Source organism: Arachis hypogaea, chromosome 5 (assembly GCF_003086295.3).
Source record: "Arachis hypogaea cultivar Tifrunner chromosome 5, arahy.Tifrunner.gnm2.J5K5, whole genome shotgun sequence".
Taxonomy (NCBI): Eukaryota; Viridiplantae; Streptophyta; class Magnoliopsida; order Fabales; family Fabaceae; genus Arachis; species Arachis hypogaea.
Genome location: NC_092040.1, coordinates 99,867,980 through 99,888,197, shown reverse-complemented (window position 1 = coordinate 99,888,197; position 20,218 = coordinate 99,867,980). Strand labels below are relative to the sequence as shown.

The 20,218-nt window shown below is 29.5% G+C and overlaps 1 protein-coding gene across 1 annotated transcript; it reads right to left on the bottom strand.

Moving 5' to 3' along the window:
* Positions 1 to 14,033: 14,033 nt before the first annotated feature.
* Positions 14,034 to 15,592, bottom strand: LOC112803857 (probable auxin efflux carrier component 1b). The gene is made up of 5 exons (XM_025847315.3): positions 15,231 to 15,592; positions 14,913 to 14,998; positions 14,662 to 14,819; positions 14,479 to 14,555; positions 14,034 to 14,392 (listed from the first exon to the last, which is right to left on the bottom strand). The coding sequence occupies exons 2-5, from the start codon at positions 14,983 to 14,985 to the stop codon at positions 14,326 to 14,328; spliced, it is 375 nt and encodes a 124-aa protein (XP_025703100.3). The 5' UTR covers positions 14,986 to 14,998; positions 15,231 to 15,592; the 3' UTR covers positions 14,034 to 14,325.
* Positions 15,593 to 20,218: the final 4,626 nt, after the last annotated feature.

Here is a 20,218-nt window from a genome sequence, read left to right as displayed (position 1 = left end):
CATTTGATCTTATCACAACACCCCCCTTGGATGACCAGTTAGGATTATTGCCTCGTTAAAACCTTATTAAAGAAAACCCAATGGGGAAAAAAACTTTAGTGAAGGAAAAAGAGTACAATATCCTTTGTGATAGGGACTGCCTCATTAAAAACTTTGTCAAGAAAAACCCAATGGGAAAAAACCTGACTAAGGAAAAAAGAGTACAGTCTCCCCCTCTTGTCGACATCATTTAATGTCTCGAAATCGGCGCATCCCAATTTCATGTACCAATCTTTCGAAGGAGGATTTTGGGAGTGACTTTGTAAATAAATCTGCCAGATTGTCACATGAGCGAATTTGTTGGACATCAATTGTCCCTTGATTTTGAAGATCAATTGTTCCAGCATCTGCATAGCCAACTAATTGTGACTTGGATCCATAGGGATAAAACAATCCCATATCAACTGTTCCATGAAGATATCGAAAGATCTCTTTGATTCCACTCCAATGTCTTCTGGTCGGAGAGGAACTATATCTTGCTAGTAAATTCACCGCGAATGATATGTCAGGTCGCGTATTATTGGCAAGATACATTAGCGCTCGAATGGCACTAAGATATGGTACTTCAGGACCAAGGATATCTTCATTCTCTTCTTTATGACGGAATTGATCCTTTTCCATATCCAAAGATCTTACGATCATTGGGGTACTTAATGGATGTGACTTATCCATATAAAATCTTTTCAAGATCTTCTCTGTGTATGTCGCTTGATGAATAAATATCCCATTTTTTGTATGCTCGATCTACAGGCCGAGACAAAATTTAGTCCTTCCAAGATCTTTCATCTCAAACTCTTCCTTTAGAGTTTTTATAATTGTTGGAATCTCTTCAGGAGTTCCAATGATATTTAAATCATCAACGTACACAGCAATTATAATGAATCCAGATGCGGATTTCATTATGAAAACACATGGACAAATATCATTTTTGAATCCATTTTTGGCCAGATACTTAGTAAGACGATTATACCACATTCGTCCAGATTGTTTTAGACCGTATAAAGATCTTTGCAATTTAACTGAGTATAACCCCTGTGAATATTCATTGGATGGTTTAGATATCTTTAGTCCTTCAGGGACTTTCATATAGATATCCCGATCTAATGAGCCGTATAAATAGGCTGTTACCACATCCATTAAATGTATATGCAGTTTATGATATGAACATAAACTAACCAAATAACGCAATGTTATCGCATCCACTACAAGGGGAATACGTTTCTTCATAATCTATACTGGGCCTTTGTGAAAAACCTTGTGCCGCCAGTCGGGCTTTATACCGCATAACTTCATTTTTCTCATTTCGTTTTCTCACAAATATCCACCGGTATCCAACAGGTTTTACATCTTCTGGTGTACGGACTACAGGTCCAAAGACTTCACGTTTTGCAAGTTAGTCTAACTCAGCCTTCATGGCTTCTTTCCATTGCCCAATCATTCCTTTGTCGACATTCTTCGACTGGTCTTGGCTCAAGATCCTTACTTTCATGCATGATATTCAATGCCACATTATATACAAATATTTCATTGACAATTGTCTTATTTCGGTCCCATTTCTCTCCTGTAAAGACATAATTTATCGAGATCTCGTCATTTTCACAATTTTCAGGTACCTGAACATCTTCTGGCGTTATATCAGAATTTTGGACAACTGCAGGTGTCTTTACTATGTCTTTTTCAACAGGAATAATATTTACCTCTTTTCTCTTTCGAGGATTTTATCTTTGGAACCGACAGGCCTGTCACACTTCTGGCGTGTATTTGCTTCAGTGGCTATTTGTCCTACTGGGACGTCAATTCGAATTGGAGCATTTTCTGCCCTGCCACGCTTCTGGCGTGAATTTGCTTCAGTGGCTACTTGTCCTACTGGGACATCAATTCGAATTGGGGCATTTTCCGCTGGTATATAAGATTTGGTTATCCTTTTTGTATCGGAAAATGCATCAGGCAATTCATTTGCTATTCTTTACAAATGTATAATCTTTTGAACTTCTAGTTCACATTGCCTTGATCGAGGATCTAAAGGCATCAACGATGATGCATTCCAATTAAGTTCCTTTTCAGGAAGCTTATTCTCTCCCCCTAATGTTGGAAATTTTGATTCATCAAAATGACAATCCGCAAACCGGGCTTTAAATACATCTCCCGTTTGTATCTCAAAATACCTCACTATAGAGGGAGAATCATATCCAACATATATCCCAAATTTTCTTTGGGGTCCCATTTTGGTACGATTAGGTGGTGCAATGGGAACATATATCGCACACCCAAATATTCTTAAATGGAAGACATTTGGTTGCTGGTCAAAAGCTAATTGCATAGGAGAGAACCGATGGTAACTCGTTGGCCTCAAACGAATAAGTGTTGCGGCATGTAAAATAGCATGCCCCCAAACCGAAGTTGGGAGATTTGTTCTCATAAGTAAGGGTCTAGCAATCGATTGGAGGCGTTTAATAAGTGATTCTGCTAACCCATTTTGTGTGTGAACATAAGTTACTGGATGTTCAACACTTATTCCATTAGCCATACAATAAGCATCAAATGCTTGGTAAGTAAATTCACCAGCATTATCAAGACGAATTGCTTTGATTGGATTTTCTGGAAATTGTGCTTTTAATCGAATAATTTGAGCTAGTAATCTCGCAAACGCCAAGTTGCGAGAAGATAATAAGCACACATGTGACCATCTCGAAGATGCGTCTATTAGGACCATAAAATATCTAAAAGATCCACATGGTGGATGAATAGGTCCACATATATCACCTTGAATCCTTTCTAGGAATTCAAGGGACTCAAATCTAATCTTTACTGGTGATGGCCTTAAAATTAACTTCCCTTGAGAACATGCAGCACAACAAAATTCACTAGATTTAAGAATCTTCTGGTTCTTTAGTGAATGTCCATGAGGGTTTTCAATAATTCTCCTCATCATGGTTGTTCCCAGATGACCCAATCGGTCGTGCCAAGTTATGAATTCATTTGGGCTAGTAAACTTCTGGTTTACAATGACATGTGATTCAATTGCACTAATATTGGTATAATACAATCCAGATGAAAGTAAGGGTAACTTTTCTAATATAACTTTCTTATTTGAATCATGAGTTGTGATACATAAATACTCATGATTTCCCTCATTCATTGTCTCAACATGATATCCATTTCGGCGAATATCTTTGAAGCTCAACAAGTTCCTCAGAGACTTGGTAGATAATAGTGCATTATTTATTATAAATTTTGTTCCTCCAGGAAACAAAATTATAGCTTTTTCGGAGCCTTCAATCACATTGCCTGAGCCAATAATAGTATTAACATACTCTTCTTTTGGCACAAGATGGGTAAAATATATATCACTTTTAAGAATAGTGTGTGAACTTGCACTATCCGCAAGGCAAATATCTTCAAAATATGTCCTTGCCATTTTTCTTCAAAAACTAATAATAATAATAATAAAATGAGTAAAAGTACATGCACAGTAAAATTATTCACATGAATACTTAACAAACACATACATATATCAAATTATTCAATCATTGATCAAATAGCCAATATCTCCTTCAAAATCCTTAAAGAAATTAGATACATCATAATGAGTGGTGGAATTTTCATTATTTGAAACAAAATTTGTTTCTTTCTCTTTGTCATCCTTTTTCAAGAATGCTTAATAAAGATCAACAATGTGCCTTGGGATACGACAGGTACGTGACCAATGGCCCTTTCCACCACAACAGAAGCATTTATCCTCAATTGATTTACTTTGCCCATTGTTTCTTTCTTTATCCCACTTCTGGTGAGATCCTTTCTTATGAACATAATTTCTTTTCCTTCCATAATTTTTTCTTGTTATCAAAATCTTGCCATTTACCTCTTCTGGAGTTATAATTTGCCGCATTTACTTCAGAAAATGGGGCGGCGCCAACTGGACGCGCTTCATGATTTCTCAAAAGTAACTCATTGTTGCATTCAGCAACAAGAAAGTAAAAAATTAATTCAAAATACTTTTTAATTTCATTTTCTCGATACTGCTACTGCAGGAGCACATTCGAGACATGGAAGGTCGAGAAAATTTTCTCTAACATATCGGGCGTGAGGAAGTATCACCGATTTTTTATGATTGTACCTTTCTTCAAGGTCATTCCACAGATCTGCAGGATCTTTTAATGTGGGATATTCATTTTTCAATCATACTTCAAGATGATAACGGAGGAAAATCATAGCTTTGGCTTTATCCTTCTGGGATGTATTATTTTCAGCCTTAATGGTATCTTCAAGATCCATTGAATTAAGATGGATTTTAACATCTAGTACCCATGATAAATAATTGTTTCCAGATATATCAAAAGCATTATATTCAAGATGAAAGAGATTCGACATAATAAAAATTTGTTACCTGGAGTCTTCCTAAAACTTCGTTAGAGTTTCGTGCTGATAACGTGTTATAAAATAACTAAATAAATAAATAAAGAAGAGGTAACAAACATAAAATATAAAGAGAAGGAAAGAAGTATTGCAACATAAAGAGAGAGAGAATTGTTTATTGCTTTTGTGTTTGTATATTCCTTTTGCCTCAATACATGTATTTATAGGCACACAAGAGATAGCATATTCAACTCTCATTAAACTCATCTCTCTTGAGAATGTGAGCCGCCCATATTAAATGATGGTCATCCACCTCATTTGATCTTATCACAACAGATGATCCGTTCTTAACCAATTTGTAAAAGTGACACAAATTTGTATAACAAACATAATAAATTTGCCTTCTTTTTTTTCTGGTTAGCATTATGTACAATGGACTAGCCCAAAACTAGATAACTGAGCCCAACCCATTGGATGAACTCTTCCATATGCTTATTTGTTCAACAAAGGATAACATTGCAATTAATACTTTTTATTTACTGCGTTAAACAATATACTAATAGTCTAATGGTCATACTAAAATTTATCAAATAATAGGATACCTACACATTTATCTGTATCAGCAGTGAGAGGTGAATGCTTTACCTTTTTCTGCCAGGTACAAGCTAAAATCGCCCGGCTAAAACTCACCCACAAATAGGGGTGGCAAGCGGGAAAATTCGCCCCACCAGAAGTCTGTCTTTGGCGGACTGGTCTGTCCCGTCCCGTCTATTGAAGTAGTCCCAGAATCTCATTCCGCCCCTCCTAACGGCGGGTTGGTGGGTTGACGGACTAAGCCCACCAAATATTTTTTTATTTTTAATTATTAAATAATATATATAAAGGCATAAAATTTTATTTCAGTTTTTATTTTTTTTTATTTTTAACTATTATAATTTCTAAAGGCATAAAAAATTATAATTTTATATTCACAAATCTTAAAGTCTTTGTAATTATAAATATCTAATAAACATAATTATAAATCAAGTTTTTATCCAAAACATAATTATAAATATTGTCTCTAAAACAAAATAAACATAATCCAGAACACTCAATTTTCATCTTCATTCTCTTGTAAGTTGGGTTGGGAGAAGTTGGATTTTGACAAAAAAATATAAAAATACCCCTTACTAAAAAATACTAAATCTGGCAGGAAAGTCCGCCCCGTCCCTTTAAAACTTGTGGTTTAAGCAGTGTAGATTAGATGAACTTTTGTTATTTGACAATTTCAATTTTTTAGCTCGACTCAACTTTTTTGGCGAGTTACACGACCGGTCCGACAAATTTAGGCCCGTTTGTCACCCTTACCTATAAGCATGAGTTTCCTTTTCTGTTTTTTGTAAACAGTTAGTCATGAATGTTTGGATTATATTATGAGAAAGTCATATAGACATATATCAGTATTTTGACTATTTTCAATTAAATCTACTCAATACTTAATTATTAAAAAATATATAATTTTGTATTATTAGATATATCTTATACCACTAAAATATTAATGATAATTAATTGATAACTATAAATTATAAAATAGGTTGATCTCCTAATACTACCGTTAATATTATCTAATGTATAAATAAGATATGTCTAAAATAAACACAATAACTTTGTGTTTATTGAATGTGTCACTTTTTTTAAACCATTGAATTTTATTAAATATAAATAAAAAATTACTATAAAAAATATTAATAAACTATAATAAATATAAAATACACTAGATATCACTAGTACATAAATAAATATTTTTTAATATATAATATTTTAAATAAAAAATATATTATTTATTTTTAAATAATAATATAAACATATAAATACAAAAAATATAAATTTTTTTTATTTATAAGATCCATTATCATACAATAAAATTTTTATAATATTAAAAAATCATATTAAAATAATAATTTTAAAACTACAACATAAAATAATTAAATTTTATTATTTGACAAATAATTGAATTTTTATATTAAGATTTTATTAACTAATTATTTTAATTTGTTAAAAATATTATTATATAATATAATTTTTATTAAAATATTTATAAAAATGTAATTTATTAAAATTTTTCAGATTTCATTACAATAAACAAGAGTAATGATGTAACATTCTTGATGCAAGGGTGAATACCGAAAATTGCTTTTGGATAAGTAACCCCCTCTTAATGAAGGCCAAAAAAAAAAAAAACTAAATATGTACGTATTTTTCATATATTTTTATATATATAATTATATATTGTGAATATATACCTAAACATATTAGCTATTAAATGTATTTTAACAATTTATGTAATTATTTATATTATGATATGGATAATAAGTTGAAAAATAAATATTTTAGAATTTATTAAAAACATTGATAATAATTTAGATAGATCAATAATAATAATAATAATAATAATAATAATAATAATAATAATAATAATAATAATAATAATAATTTTCATTAAAAAGATTAATATATCTTATTTGTTAAATTATACACATATAAATATGATTATTAAAATTGGCTCACAATACGATAATTATTTATGTTCATAATTATCATATATAATATTTGTTAATAATAGAATATTTTAATGAAAAAATAGTACTGAATTTTGGCGTGCAGCTATTATGATAATTATTTCATGTTATCATGTCTTTTAGAATTATTGTTAAATGGCAATTTTAATTGACAAATTTAGCATGATTTGTTTATGACCTGTTTAGTATTAAAATTTATAAGTTTATATATTAACAAGTATTTTAATATTTGTTAAATTATTATTTAATTATTTTTTTGATAAATAAATTATAAAGTTTGATTTGATCAAATAAATCATCTAAATAGAATTTGAATTTATTTTCATAATTAAATTATAGAGTTTAATTTATTTATTTTAAAAATTATTTAAAAGTTGAAAGATGCAAATTCTTTTACTTATATATTAATATTTTTTCTATAAAATAATTTTAATTAATTTTAATTTATTTTTCTCACATCAATTAAGCAATCAAAAGTCAATAATAAAATTTTACTTTATTTATTAAATATTCTTTTTCTCAAGATTATCTATCTTTGGACAAATCATAAACGTGTCATATTAAAAATTAAAATTTATTAAATATAACTAGATATCATGTTTTTTATTTTAAAACTTTAATTTGAAGGTATTTTTTTATAAAATTACATGTTTTAATACTTAAGAGGTCAAAATAGGTTTAAAATAATATATTCGAAGGTTATCGAATTTATACATAATCATGTAAATTTATGATGAAATTTATTTAAATTCATCCTAACTTATTCAAATCTAAATTATTAATTATTAAATTTATTTATTTTATTAATCTAAATTTGTAAATTTATAAAATTAAAAGTTAACTCAAGAATTTAACAACTTTACTTTTTACAAAATAAAATTCATAAAGATAAATTATCAATATATCAAATCAAAATTATTTACAAGAAAAAAATTACAAATTTGATCTCAAAAGATAAAATATTAACAAAATTATATATGAAAGAATATTATTTAATTGTTAATATTAAATACACAGTTTAATTAAGATAGACTCTTTATTTGTATTGAAAAAACTTATATGCTAAAAAGAAAAACATATATTACAGAATATATAATGAAAATAATTTTAAACTTGTGAAAAAGTCTTAATAATTAATAAAACAAAAGAGTTGAGATTTACGAGGTGAAAAGAATAACTCAATTAATTTAATTTTAAAGTGCAAAAAATTACAAATTTAAGCTATTTAATGTAATGCTTGAAAAATAGCTCAGATGAAAATAAAAAATAAAAAATACATTTAACGTAAAAATACCATTTTTGTAGTAGGGTCTAAAATAATTTTTCCCCCCTCTTTGATTTAGTTTGTGTATATTTCATTTATATAGAAGCGAAATATGTAAGTAAAATATTTACATATTTTTCATATATAAAATTATAAAATATAACTAAAGTTTTTAATATATATTTTGTTAGTGGAATATGAAAATGATATATAAAATAATAAATTTTAAATATTTTACACAAATTAAAAGAATTTTAAAGAAATGAAAAAACGAGTAAAATTAAATGTTCTAACATTATTTTTGATCAAATTTTTAGTAAATTTTTAATTCTATAAAATTCATGATAACATATGTATTTAAGAGTTTATTTTAAAAAAATAACAAAAATAAAATTTTACTGTAAAAAATGGTTTGAAAAAAAAATGACTTGACATAATTCACATAATAAGTTATTGGCAAATTGATTCATTGTATATTATGATGAAATAGTCTAAATTAGGTAGATTGGACATTTTCATTCATTCTAAACTGAAAAAAAGGAAAAATTTGTTGGAGGCTTTTTTTTGTGGACTTTCCGTAATTAATATGCACAATATTTTTATTCACCAAATCTTGATCATATGTATTATTTAATATATATCTCAATGGTCGTAAAAATTAAAATATCATATTTCAAGCAAGTAGACACTACAAGAAACGTCGTTAAAATCGACGACCAAATCGACGGCTAAACCGTCGATAATATTAAAATTCGACGGCAAAATAGACGGCGGAGTTGGTCGCTATTAAGCCTGTCGATTTTTCAAAATGCTAATAAAATCGACGGCTTGTTTGGCCGTCGATAATAATTTTATAAAATCGACAGTTGTTTCGTCTATAATATGAGTTTGAGAATTTTATATTCTTAATAAAATCGACAACATCTCCGTCGATATTATTATATAAAATCAACGTCATTTCTGTCGATTTTTTATCCAATAAAATCGACAATATGTTTGTCTATAATATGCTTACCAAAATCGACAACGTTGCCGTCGATATTGGATCCAATAAAATCGACGCCGTTGCCGTCGATTTTATTATTCATATACCGACAAATTCTATGTCTATATTTGAGTTTCCTTGTCTATTTTAAAATTAAAAATCGACAATTATTCCGTCGATTTTAATAGATATGTTTTAATTTTTTTCTGTTTGAAAAATAATAAACAATTAATGCAAATAAATATAAAAATAAAATTTATACAGAATATAGATAACAAGACAAATAAACTTTTAAATATAAAAATAAAATTTATATTAAATATTAGATAATAAATTTACAAACTTATCAAAATAATAAATAATCCTCTAACATAAAGACTCAAGACAAGATAAATAACTAAATTTAGACTTATATTCGTTTAAATTGTAATCCACTAATAATACTTAATATTCAAAGTAACGTAATTAAATAACCTACTCATACTCGTCTAAATAATCATCCGAGTTATCATGATCGTTAGAATCATCCTCCCTAAAAAATAGGCTCTGCTGACCACTCGATAATGCATGATCTGCCAAAAGCTTCTGAAGGACAACACCCAAGCTATGTAGAGCACTCTTAGCATTCAATTTCCCACTCATTGCATATCTGCAATAATAGTAACATAAAAAGAATAATATTTCATTATTATTTCTCCAAATTGTTCCAAATTGGTACTACTACTCTTTTTTAGGTATTGCACATAAAGCATGAGACTAAATTCATATTAAATGAAAGGGAATTAATACGAAGAACTTATCCTGGTGCATCATTTTCATCCCCAGAGTTAACTGTAGTTTCTTTCAGTTCATCTCCAGAGTTAATTGTTGAAGAATCAGCATTTTCTACAGCAAATACATGATTTGATGATCTATTGAAATCAAGAATATCATCAGAATTTAAGAACTTAATTGAAAAATGTCATCAATTAATGATTACCATCATTTAGCAAATCAAAACCCCACTCTATCCCTTGTTAATGTTTTTATTTTCTTAGATTGTTTCGAATACCATTTTTATTTTTTGAAAATAATTTATTAAATTTATTTATATATGAAATTATATTAAATTTTTAAAAAATAAATCTAGTAAGACGACAATTGTGTTTGAAACTGTTTTCAAGAATACACCTAATTTTAAATTTTGAAAGTTATTAGTATAAGATTTAGAATTTAAGGCTATTTAATAGGATAAAATAAAGGATTTGCACTTTTAAAGAATATAAAAATAGCATACCAATTCTTCTTTCTTGCTGGCTGAAGAAATTCCAAGTTTTCAAATGATGAGGCTCCTCAAATCACTGCTATATACAATACTAGGCTATTTGCAAAAGTTTCAGATTTATTCGTACCAGTTTATCAAAACCCAAGATAGTAAGAATTGAAATTCTAGGTAATTAATAATATAAACAAATTAATTGGGTAAGTAAATAAATAAATAAGAAATAAGAAAAGTATTAATTATTTCAGGTTTTATTTTAAGGTAAAAGATGATAAATGAAAAAATAATATTCACTATAAAGAATTTGGAATAAGATATACTTTTAATATATTAAGGAGATTTCTCCAAACGTATATGTATATATACTTTAATTTATTTGAACTAAAAATATTATGCATAGTTGATACAACTAAAAGAGAATATGTAAGTATATAGCTGAATTAACATATCTCTCTTCATATTCGGATAACCATGTCACATAGTCAGCACCGAAGTACATGGAAACAAATGGATTGTATAAATCTTTAGGGGATTCAAGTTTATATGCCCTATAGCCCAATTGCCTAAGAAAGCAAGATGTTTTACCATAATTGCCTCAAATCAGTTTAAATTTAAATTGGATAAAAATTTGAATATATTCATTCTTTGCCTTTGAACCTTCAAATTCTTGATGGAAAAGATCTAATACAAGCTAAATTAAGTAATTCATGCTTAACAGAAAATTCATGAAAATGAATTGCTTATCATAACCTGCAGAAAAACATTACAAAAAGTAGAGAAGTTTGGCTTAGAAATTTGAATATGAGGCTGGGATACACCTTTCAGCCAGTTTAGCAGGGCCTAGTGACAAACCCCAATTTGACGGTTTATCTTGTATTGATTTTAGGAGATTTTATAACCTTTTACCCACATTTATTCAATGAAGTAGCATGGTTTTGTATATTCTCCTTTAATTGTGCTTAAGAGTGAAAACATGCTTTTTAGGCCTTAAAATAGCTAAATCTAATTCACCTTGATTCCATTAGATGCCTTGATATGTTTGTTAAGTGATTTAAGGTTTAGGAGGCAAAGATTGGATCAAGGGAATGAAGAAAGAAAGCATGAAAAGTTGGAGAACTCATGAAGAAATGAAAGAACCGGAAAGCTGTCAAGCCGACCTCTTCACACTTAAACGACCATAACTTGAGCTATAGAGGTCCAAATGATGCGGTTCCAGTTGGGTTAGAAAGCTAACATCCGGGGCTTCGAAACGATATAAGATTTGCCATAGTTGCTACACGTATGGTGGCGCGCACGCGCATAGTACGCGCACGCGCCGTTGCTGCCACCTAGTCCACTTGAAGCAAAACGTGGCCAGCGATTTTAGAAGCCTTGTGGGCCCAATCCAACTCATTTCTGATGCTATTTAACCCAAGGAGTGAAGAGGGAAACACAAGTTAGTTACATTAGTCATAGTTTAGTTTTAGAAGTAGTTAGAACTAGTTTCTAGAGAGAGAAGCTCTCACTTCTCTCTAGAATTAGGATTAGGATTAGGATTAGTTCTTAGATCTAGGTTTTAATCTTTGCTTTCTTCTACTTCTACATCTCAATTCCTTGTTGCTACATTCGTCTTCTCCTATTCTTTTGTTGCAATTTCCTTTATATTGTTGTTCTTATATTTTGTTGTAGATCTAATATTGTTCCTTATACATTCTTCCAATTCAATAAGAGGTAATTCATAATAAATGTGTCTTCTTTGCTTTTCTATTGTTGATCTCCTATTTTTGTAGTTGTAGATTCCTTTAATTCTTGCATTTAATAATGTTTACTTTTATTGCCTTTTATGTGTTTGTTGAAATGCCTCTTCTAGGTTTAGTGTAGATTTTGTTCCTCTTGGCCTAGGTAGAGTAATTAGTGACACTTGAGTTATCTAATTCCTTTGTTGATTGATAATTGGAGAGATTGCTAATTGGTTTAGAGTGCACTAAAGCTAGTCTTTTCTTGGGAGTTGGCTAGGACTTGTGGCTCAAGTCAATTCATCCACTTGACTTTCCTTTCTTTAGTAAGGGTTAACTAAGTGGTAGCAATGAACAATTCTCATCACAATTGAGAAGGATAACTAGGATAGGACTTCTAGTTCTCATATCTTGCCAAGAGCTTTGTTAGTTGTTAGATTTATTTTCTTTGCCATTTATATTTCTTGTCCAAAAGCTTAAAAACCCCAAATATAATTCACAACCAATAACAAGACACTTCATTACAATTCCTAGGGAGAACGACCCGAGGTTTGAATACTTCGGTTTATAAATTTTAGGAGTTTGTTTTAGTGACAAACAACTTTTTGTATGAAAGGATTATTGCTTGGTTTAGAAACTATACTTGCAACGAGAATTCATTTGTGAAATTCTAAACCATCAAAAATCCGATCGTCACCTAGTTTTGCCAAAGCACGCTCCACTTCTTCACTGACCTATATAGTTCATAAGGGTTAGAAGAATCAAAATGGTACCTTACAAAAAACATCATAAGGACAGAAGATCTTGATTACTTCCTTTAAATGATTCTTTCATATATATAGCTACGTCCAAATAAAACAATAAATTTAATATTGAATTCTTTAGATCAAACGAAAAACCAATAATGCGTCAAATCAAGTGAAGAGTGTTAGCCTCAATTTGTTCTGAAAACTATTATAAACTCAATTCTGTTTTAAACAAGTATTCATGCATAGTGGGTGTATGCAACGCACAATATTAAATATTTTTGTAGGTGTGATTAAATATGCAAGATTTAATACAAAGGAAGAAACTATAACTCAATTTTTCTGAGTAGAGGTTCCAGAGATGAGCAAAGTCTCTGCAGACTATCCACCTTCAAAGCTTACACAATCACACTATAAATTTTAAGTAAAATCAATGGAGTTAGTTCGAGGAAGCATGAATTATGGAACATATACGGAATTAAAATTAACATGTTTAAATTGAAATAATCAACCAATGAGATTTGTTATTTTTTCTTCTTCCCTTCCCCAAACTGGTTGCTGAAAAGTAAATAAAATCTAAATTGGCTGAATTGGCTATCAATTTATGGTAATGATAGCAACACATTTTCACTGCCCAAGTCTACCACATGATCAACACCAAGGGTCTTCAAAATATGCACATTTTCAGCTCCCCTAAAACCGAGTTATGCAAAACAATAAACATTCAACTCCAAAGGATACCTAGTAAATGGAAATATTAATCAAATGCAGAGTAACTACTAAGAAGATGTGGACATATATTGCGTATTATGATAACAATTTGATTAAATATAAATCCAAGAATGGCTAAGCTGAGTAGCTTAAGATAACTACTAAAAAACTTTTACCAATGTTTGAATTAGTTGTCAAGATTATAGGTACGGCCTCTAGTTGGTACCAGCCACAAATTTCACCTAAATCCATATATTAGAGATGATTAACTAAAGAACAAGAATCCATATATAAAAATTTAATTTGCATGAAACTTTCTCACATCTTATGAGAATGAAATAATATGTAACGTGAGTTCAGAGAAGGCATTGAAGTAGCTTGAAGAGGCAAAGAAGAAATATCCAATAGTTTCATTATTCCATAAATGATTGACCTGTTAGATGTCACCAAAATGCAAATTGTTTGCAAGTTCTGGATGCTTTTCCTATTTAGTAGTAATTAAATTATAGCTATTAAGCCCTCTCTACAAACACACTTCATTCATTCCCAACTCTGATTAAGCTTCCGAATTCTACATTGTTAGAGGATGGCAAAAAAAAATTACCCTATAATAATATTAATATAACAAAAGGGTGTAAATGTAAATGTAACACCATTATAATTAGTCATTCCTCCCCGTCCTCATCTTCTTCACAGTCCCAACAAAATATAATAAACTAGAGTAATAGGAAGAGCAATTAGCATCCCAAATATAACCCTGCAACAAAATAAACACAAAGCTTTCAGATTTTCAACACATTTCAAGATTACTAACAAGAACAAGATGATGAACAAAGTTCAAACCCTGTGCTTAATATATCAGGATTAACGTTGTATTCCTTAGCAAACACAAAGGGTACAATTCCTTGAGGCAGGGCAGCCTGAAAATATGCACATTACATTGAAGAATCAAATTGATTATGAGACTATAAAATTACAGAACAAAACATTCATAATCAAATTTTTGTTTAAATTATTATTATTTACCTGTACAATGGCAATGTGCAACAAAACTCCCCTTAGTCCTACCACAATTGATGCTACAGCCATTACTGCAGGGCCGGTGAGGAAATGAATCGCCATAGCGAATGAAGCGACCGTGTTTCCACAGGCAATGATCTTTGGTTGCAATGCCATAAATAGCCCTGCAAATTCCACCAAGGAATTCAATTATCCAACAACCGAAAATCAAACAATGTCATGAGTTTAAAAGAAAAATCATAGTAATAAAATCATACCAAGGCTAAACATGGCCATGCCAAGGCCTGCATCAGATAGAATTGATATTGATTTGGCAACAATGGCAGGCATAACAACATTCCACCTTCAAAGCACACATTTGTGAATTTTTCATATTTTGAATAGTACTCAATAATTAAGAAATAATATTTAGAGTAACAGATCAACAGTGCCAGATGACATTGAGCTGCATCAATAATACAAACATTTATATTCTCAATTGATGCTTAGAAAATAGAAGATTATGATTAGGTCATAGTTTACACCCGAAATAGGGGATTTCCAAATGAAACTGAAGTTGACTTTAAAAACGATACCTGGTTCTTGTGAGCTCGATTGAGAGAGAGCGGAGAAAGACCAAGGTAGGAGGAGCGACGACGGCACGGCAACAGCGAAGCGACAGGCGGCGCGAGCAAGAGGAGAGACAGTGGCGCGAATGTGGGAGAGCGATAGCGGCACAGCAGCAACAGAGCGCGACGGCGGCGCGAGCAAACGGAGTGACAGCGGCGCAACCGTGACACCGTCAGCGGAGAATGAGAGTTGGTGAATTTGGGGTAAAATGAGAAATTTTAGCTAGAACGAGGGTTGGTGAATTGGTGAGGAAATGGGAGATTTGGGCTAATATTGTGTTTCTGAATTTGGAGCGGGAAGTGGGCGCAGGGTTGCAGTTTTTAACAATAAAAATCGACGGTACTTTTTGTCGATTATAATTAAAAAAAAAAAGTAACGTCTTTGGCGTCTATTTTATACATTAAATCCACACCATTTATTTGATTTTAAAAAATAATCTAGATCGTTTAAATTTATCGACGAAAATGTTGTCGATATTTTAAATATAAAAATAGACGTCCTGTCCGTCGATTTTAAAATAAAACTATTTTCGTCCTCTGTTCCATCGACAACATGACAGTAGTTGACGAAAGATTTAATACATCATAAAAAAATCGACGATTAAGCCGTCGATTTTATTATTTTATTTTTAATTATCGTTTTTTAAAATATCGACAGCAAGCCGTCGAAAAATATCGATGAGAGAGAGCCGTCGATTTTTTGCGTCGAAAAATACGTTTTTTCTTGTAGTGAGAGTGACATACGTAAACATCTTCCAATACTTTAATTTTACTTTAGAAGCATTGTAGATAAAGAAATTTCATACTACTAATAATATAATAATAAAATTTAAATCCTTTTGTAACTTAAATTGTAAAAAAAAAATATTAAATTAAATATGTAAGCACCTCATCGAACAAGTTATGAATGGACTTTTTGTTAGAAGCATGATTGTGGGATATCTCCTCTATTTGTTATAATTAGTGGTCTTAACATTATTTTTTTGTTCATCTTCATTTTTTTTCATATACTTCAGCTCCTTCTGGTTCATCACGGGCTCCTCTTCAACATTATTCTTTTTTAATAAATTTTTATAATTATTTATAAAAATTTAATTTATTTAAATATTTAATAAAAAATTGTATGATATAATAATATTTTTAACAAAGTAACTAATTAATAAAATTTTAAAATAATAATATAATTATTTATCAAGTAATATAAAATAAAATTTAATTATTTAAAATTTTTATATTACAGTTTAAACTTTAAAATATCATTTTTAATATGATTTTATAATATTAATTAATCTTACTAAATAGTTTTGGCATTTATATTTTTTATATTTATTATTTAAAAATAAAAAATTATGTTTTTCATTTAAAATATTATATATTAAAAAATATTTATTTATATACTAGTAATATCTAATATATTTTATATTTATTATAATTTATCAATATTCCTCTTTTATAATAATTTTTGATTTATATTTAATAAAATCTAATAATTTATAAAAGTGTGCATATTCAATAAGCATAAATGCAGTTAAATTAAGTCATTTTCTTTTATAAATTTGTAATGATCGAGCTTCGTATGCAATGAGCGAAATGAACAAGCAACCAAACAATATCATAGATGATAAACAACTTAATAAAGCAAACAAATAATTCTCTCTCCTCTAGTTATTTATATAGCAATTTAGGTTGATAAATCACATAAAATCCCACAAGAACCACAGCAAGAGAAAGATGGAAGCATTGAGACCGAAGGAGAAAATTTAAGGCTCACAAAGTAATAACAAGTAAACACTATTAGACTAAATTAATAACTTGTTAGTTCTTTTTATTAATTTTAATGTCAGTTGGCATTTAGGAAAGAAAGAAAACAAAAGATTTGAACAAAAGTATGGAAATCATATTTCTAAATTTATTTGATAAAACAAGCAAGCTATAATTTTAATTTTCTTGGAGTCAGGCTTAATCGTTAATAGTATGGTTGAAAATAGAATCTAATTATACTACAATAATATAGATTATTTTTTAGAGTTATATGTGTAAAAAAAGAATTAAAATTTATCAAAAAAACAAATTTTGACACTATTTTAACTATGAAAATATGTTAATAAAAATTTTATCAAAAATAGTATTTTTAACATTTTAGTAATTGTGAAAAAAGTTTAAATCTTATTTTGATAAATATTGGCTGTCAAAAATAATTTGTTAGAAAAATTTGAGAATATATTTTCTGTGATACTTATTAACCGTTAAAAATACTATTTATTTTGCCACTTATTGATCATAAAATATTCTTAACAAAAATTTTTAACAAAGAATAAGATGAGATCTTGAAACTGAAGAATAAATTGAGATTTTGAAGATAAAGAATAAGTAGTATGATCCCAAACTGAGAGCAGTGTAATGTCAAAATTGAGCCCATAAAAAAAGAGAAATAATGGAGTAAATTGAAAACAAATGAGTGTCAAAATTGAGAAGTAATTTTCTACGGTGAAATAATTCATAAAAAACATAGAGAATTTGATATTTGTGATATTTGTCAAAAATATATATTAATTTTGACATTTAATTATGGTGTTAAAAAATAAAATGTTAAAATAACTCTTTTTTCTTGTAGCATCAAAAACATAAAACACATCCAATAACTAGAAAGTTGTTGTTGTCTACAACCATTCACCTCCCAGATATGTATATTGATATAACTTTACTCAGCGACCATCTTAAGAAATTTATACACACTATTCATGAACCAATTATCTTGCTGGATAAAACAATTCAAGAATCAACAATTCAAATGCTTAAAATTTACACAACAAAATGAAAAGTATGCACACAAATCTATCAAAATTCTTTTTTTTTTCGGTCCTCAAAATTCACCGCTCACTCCTCTTAATGCTTTTGAAAACTCTCGGAACTTGAATAAATATCAATATTATGTCAAATCAAAGATATTTTTGCATCTTGCTTTCTAGGTTTGGAATTAATCCTTGTTGAATTAAAAATCTGAGGCATAATTCTACATGTAGAAAAGTCATGTAATTGATAAAGTTGTTAGAGACAGAGCAAATAAAGAGAAACTTAAGACACCAAAAATAGGGATATAGAAGCAGACAAAAAATGAAGGTGTGAAAAAAATAAAATTTTAATTAGGTTCAGTTTTCAAGATTTACATAATCAACATGTATTATCGTATCAATCAAAATAATTAATTTTTAATCCTGACTAAATATGACTACTAAAATTCTTTACATTGTCTGCATCAAAATTAAATCTCTACTTAAAAATTTAAAATTTTTTTGGCCCACTTAACCCATGGGATGTTAAATTGAGTGGTTGTTATATACTTGCATCCACACTAATAAAATAATAATAAGCTCACCTCATATAATTAATAATCTACTATTATTATTATTATTATTATTATTATTATTATTATTATTATTATTATTATGTTTTTCGTTTTTTTACCTTATCAAACGATCTTATTCTTATGAGTGGCTCTTTGATCTTTGATTTTATTAAACTTGATGATTTTATTTTATATTATTTTTTTATGAATTTCGAGTACAAATTAAAGAGCTCACCCAATAAAATAGAATAAAATGAATGCTTCTAAGTTCTAACTAGAGTATGCATTAACTTTGAAGCTTCATGACAATCAAAACCAAAGAATATAGGTCTCTTTTTATTAAGTAAAAAAATCATAGAATCTCCAATCTAAATGGAGAATACTCATGAGGATAAAAGAAACACTCAAATTAAAATCATCACAACTATGCACAATCCTATGACACAATTTTATGTAGCTTATCAACTCTTATTTTCTAATTTTTATGACTATACAACAAATGGTCGAGAGCTTCCCACGGTTAACCCAACAAGTGGTATCAGAGCTGAGAGACTCATTAACTTACTACCTTAAGGTTTTGAGCTCTGATACCACTAGTTGAGCTAGCTGTTCAAGCTTAAACCAAAGGGTCCGAGCATGTGTCTCTCCAATAATATGGTTCAACACATTATCGTCAACCCACTGCCTATTATATCTACAAACTTGTCTATGCAATAAAGTCCAATCCTCATCAGATTTATCATTAGGCTTCTCTGTACCAAGAACTGGTTGATGAAAATTTTTGACATAAAGCAAATCTTCCATCTTTGACTTTCACAAATAATAATTAGGACCATTAAGAGTGATCATCCTACTAGTATTAGTATTGACTTCCATTGTTCACAGAATCACAAGCCCAGAAAAATACCAACAAGCTCTGATACCACTTGTTGTGCCGCCGTGGGGAGCTCTCGACCACCGGGGAGATTTCGGGGGAGAAATCAAGTAAGAGAACATAAGATGAGAAGACACCACATCCAACTCAAAACCTTAAGGTGTCAAGTTAATGGGTCTCCCATCTTATAAACTCCTTACTCTTCCATACTTTCTTTGATATGGGACTAACTTCATGCACTCCTCATACTTGCAACATTAACACAATACAATATCAAAGTAGTAGACGTTTAGTAGTAAGATATTAGAACTTGTCCAATATGTTAATGGTGAAGCATATTTCCATAACCTGAAATTCAACTCAGTCTGATGCAGTCGCATATGAGAAACACTGATGGCTTCTCTTTGAGTAATCAACTTCTTCAGATCACCAACAGTAAAGGAGGATGGAACCTACACATGGAACTGCTTCTGAAAATCCTGCGCTGGATGAGGTATCAGGAAAACTTGCACAATAATCCTCGCTGTGAAAATTGGAGCCAATTCATACTCTTTTTTAAGTAAAAAAGTCATAAAATCTTCAATCCAAATGGAGAATACTCATGAGGATGAAAGAAACACTCAAATTAAAATCATCACAACTATGCACAATCCTATGACACAATTTTATGTAGCTTATCAACTCTTATTTTCTAATTTTTATGACAATACAACAAATGGTCGAGAGCTTCCCACG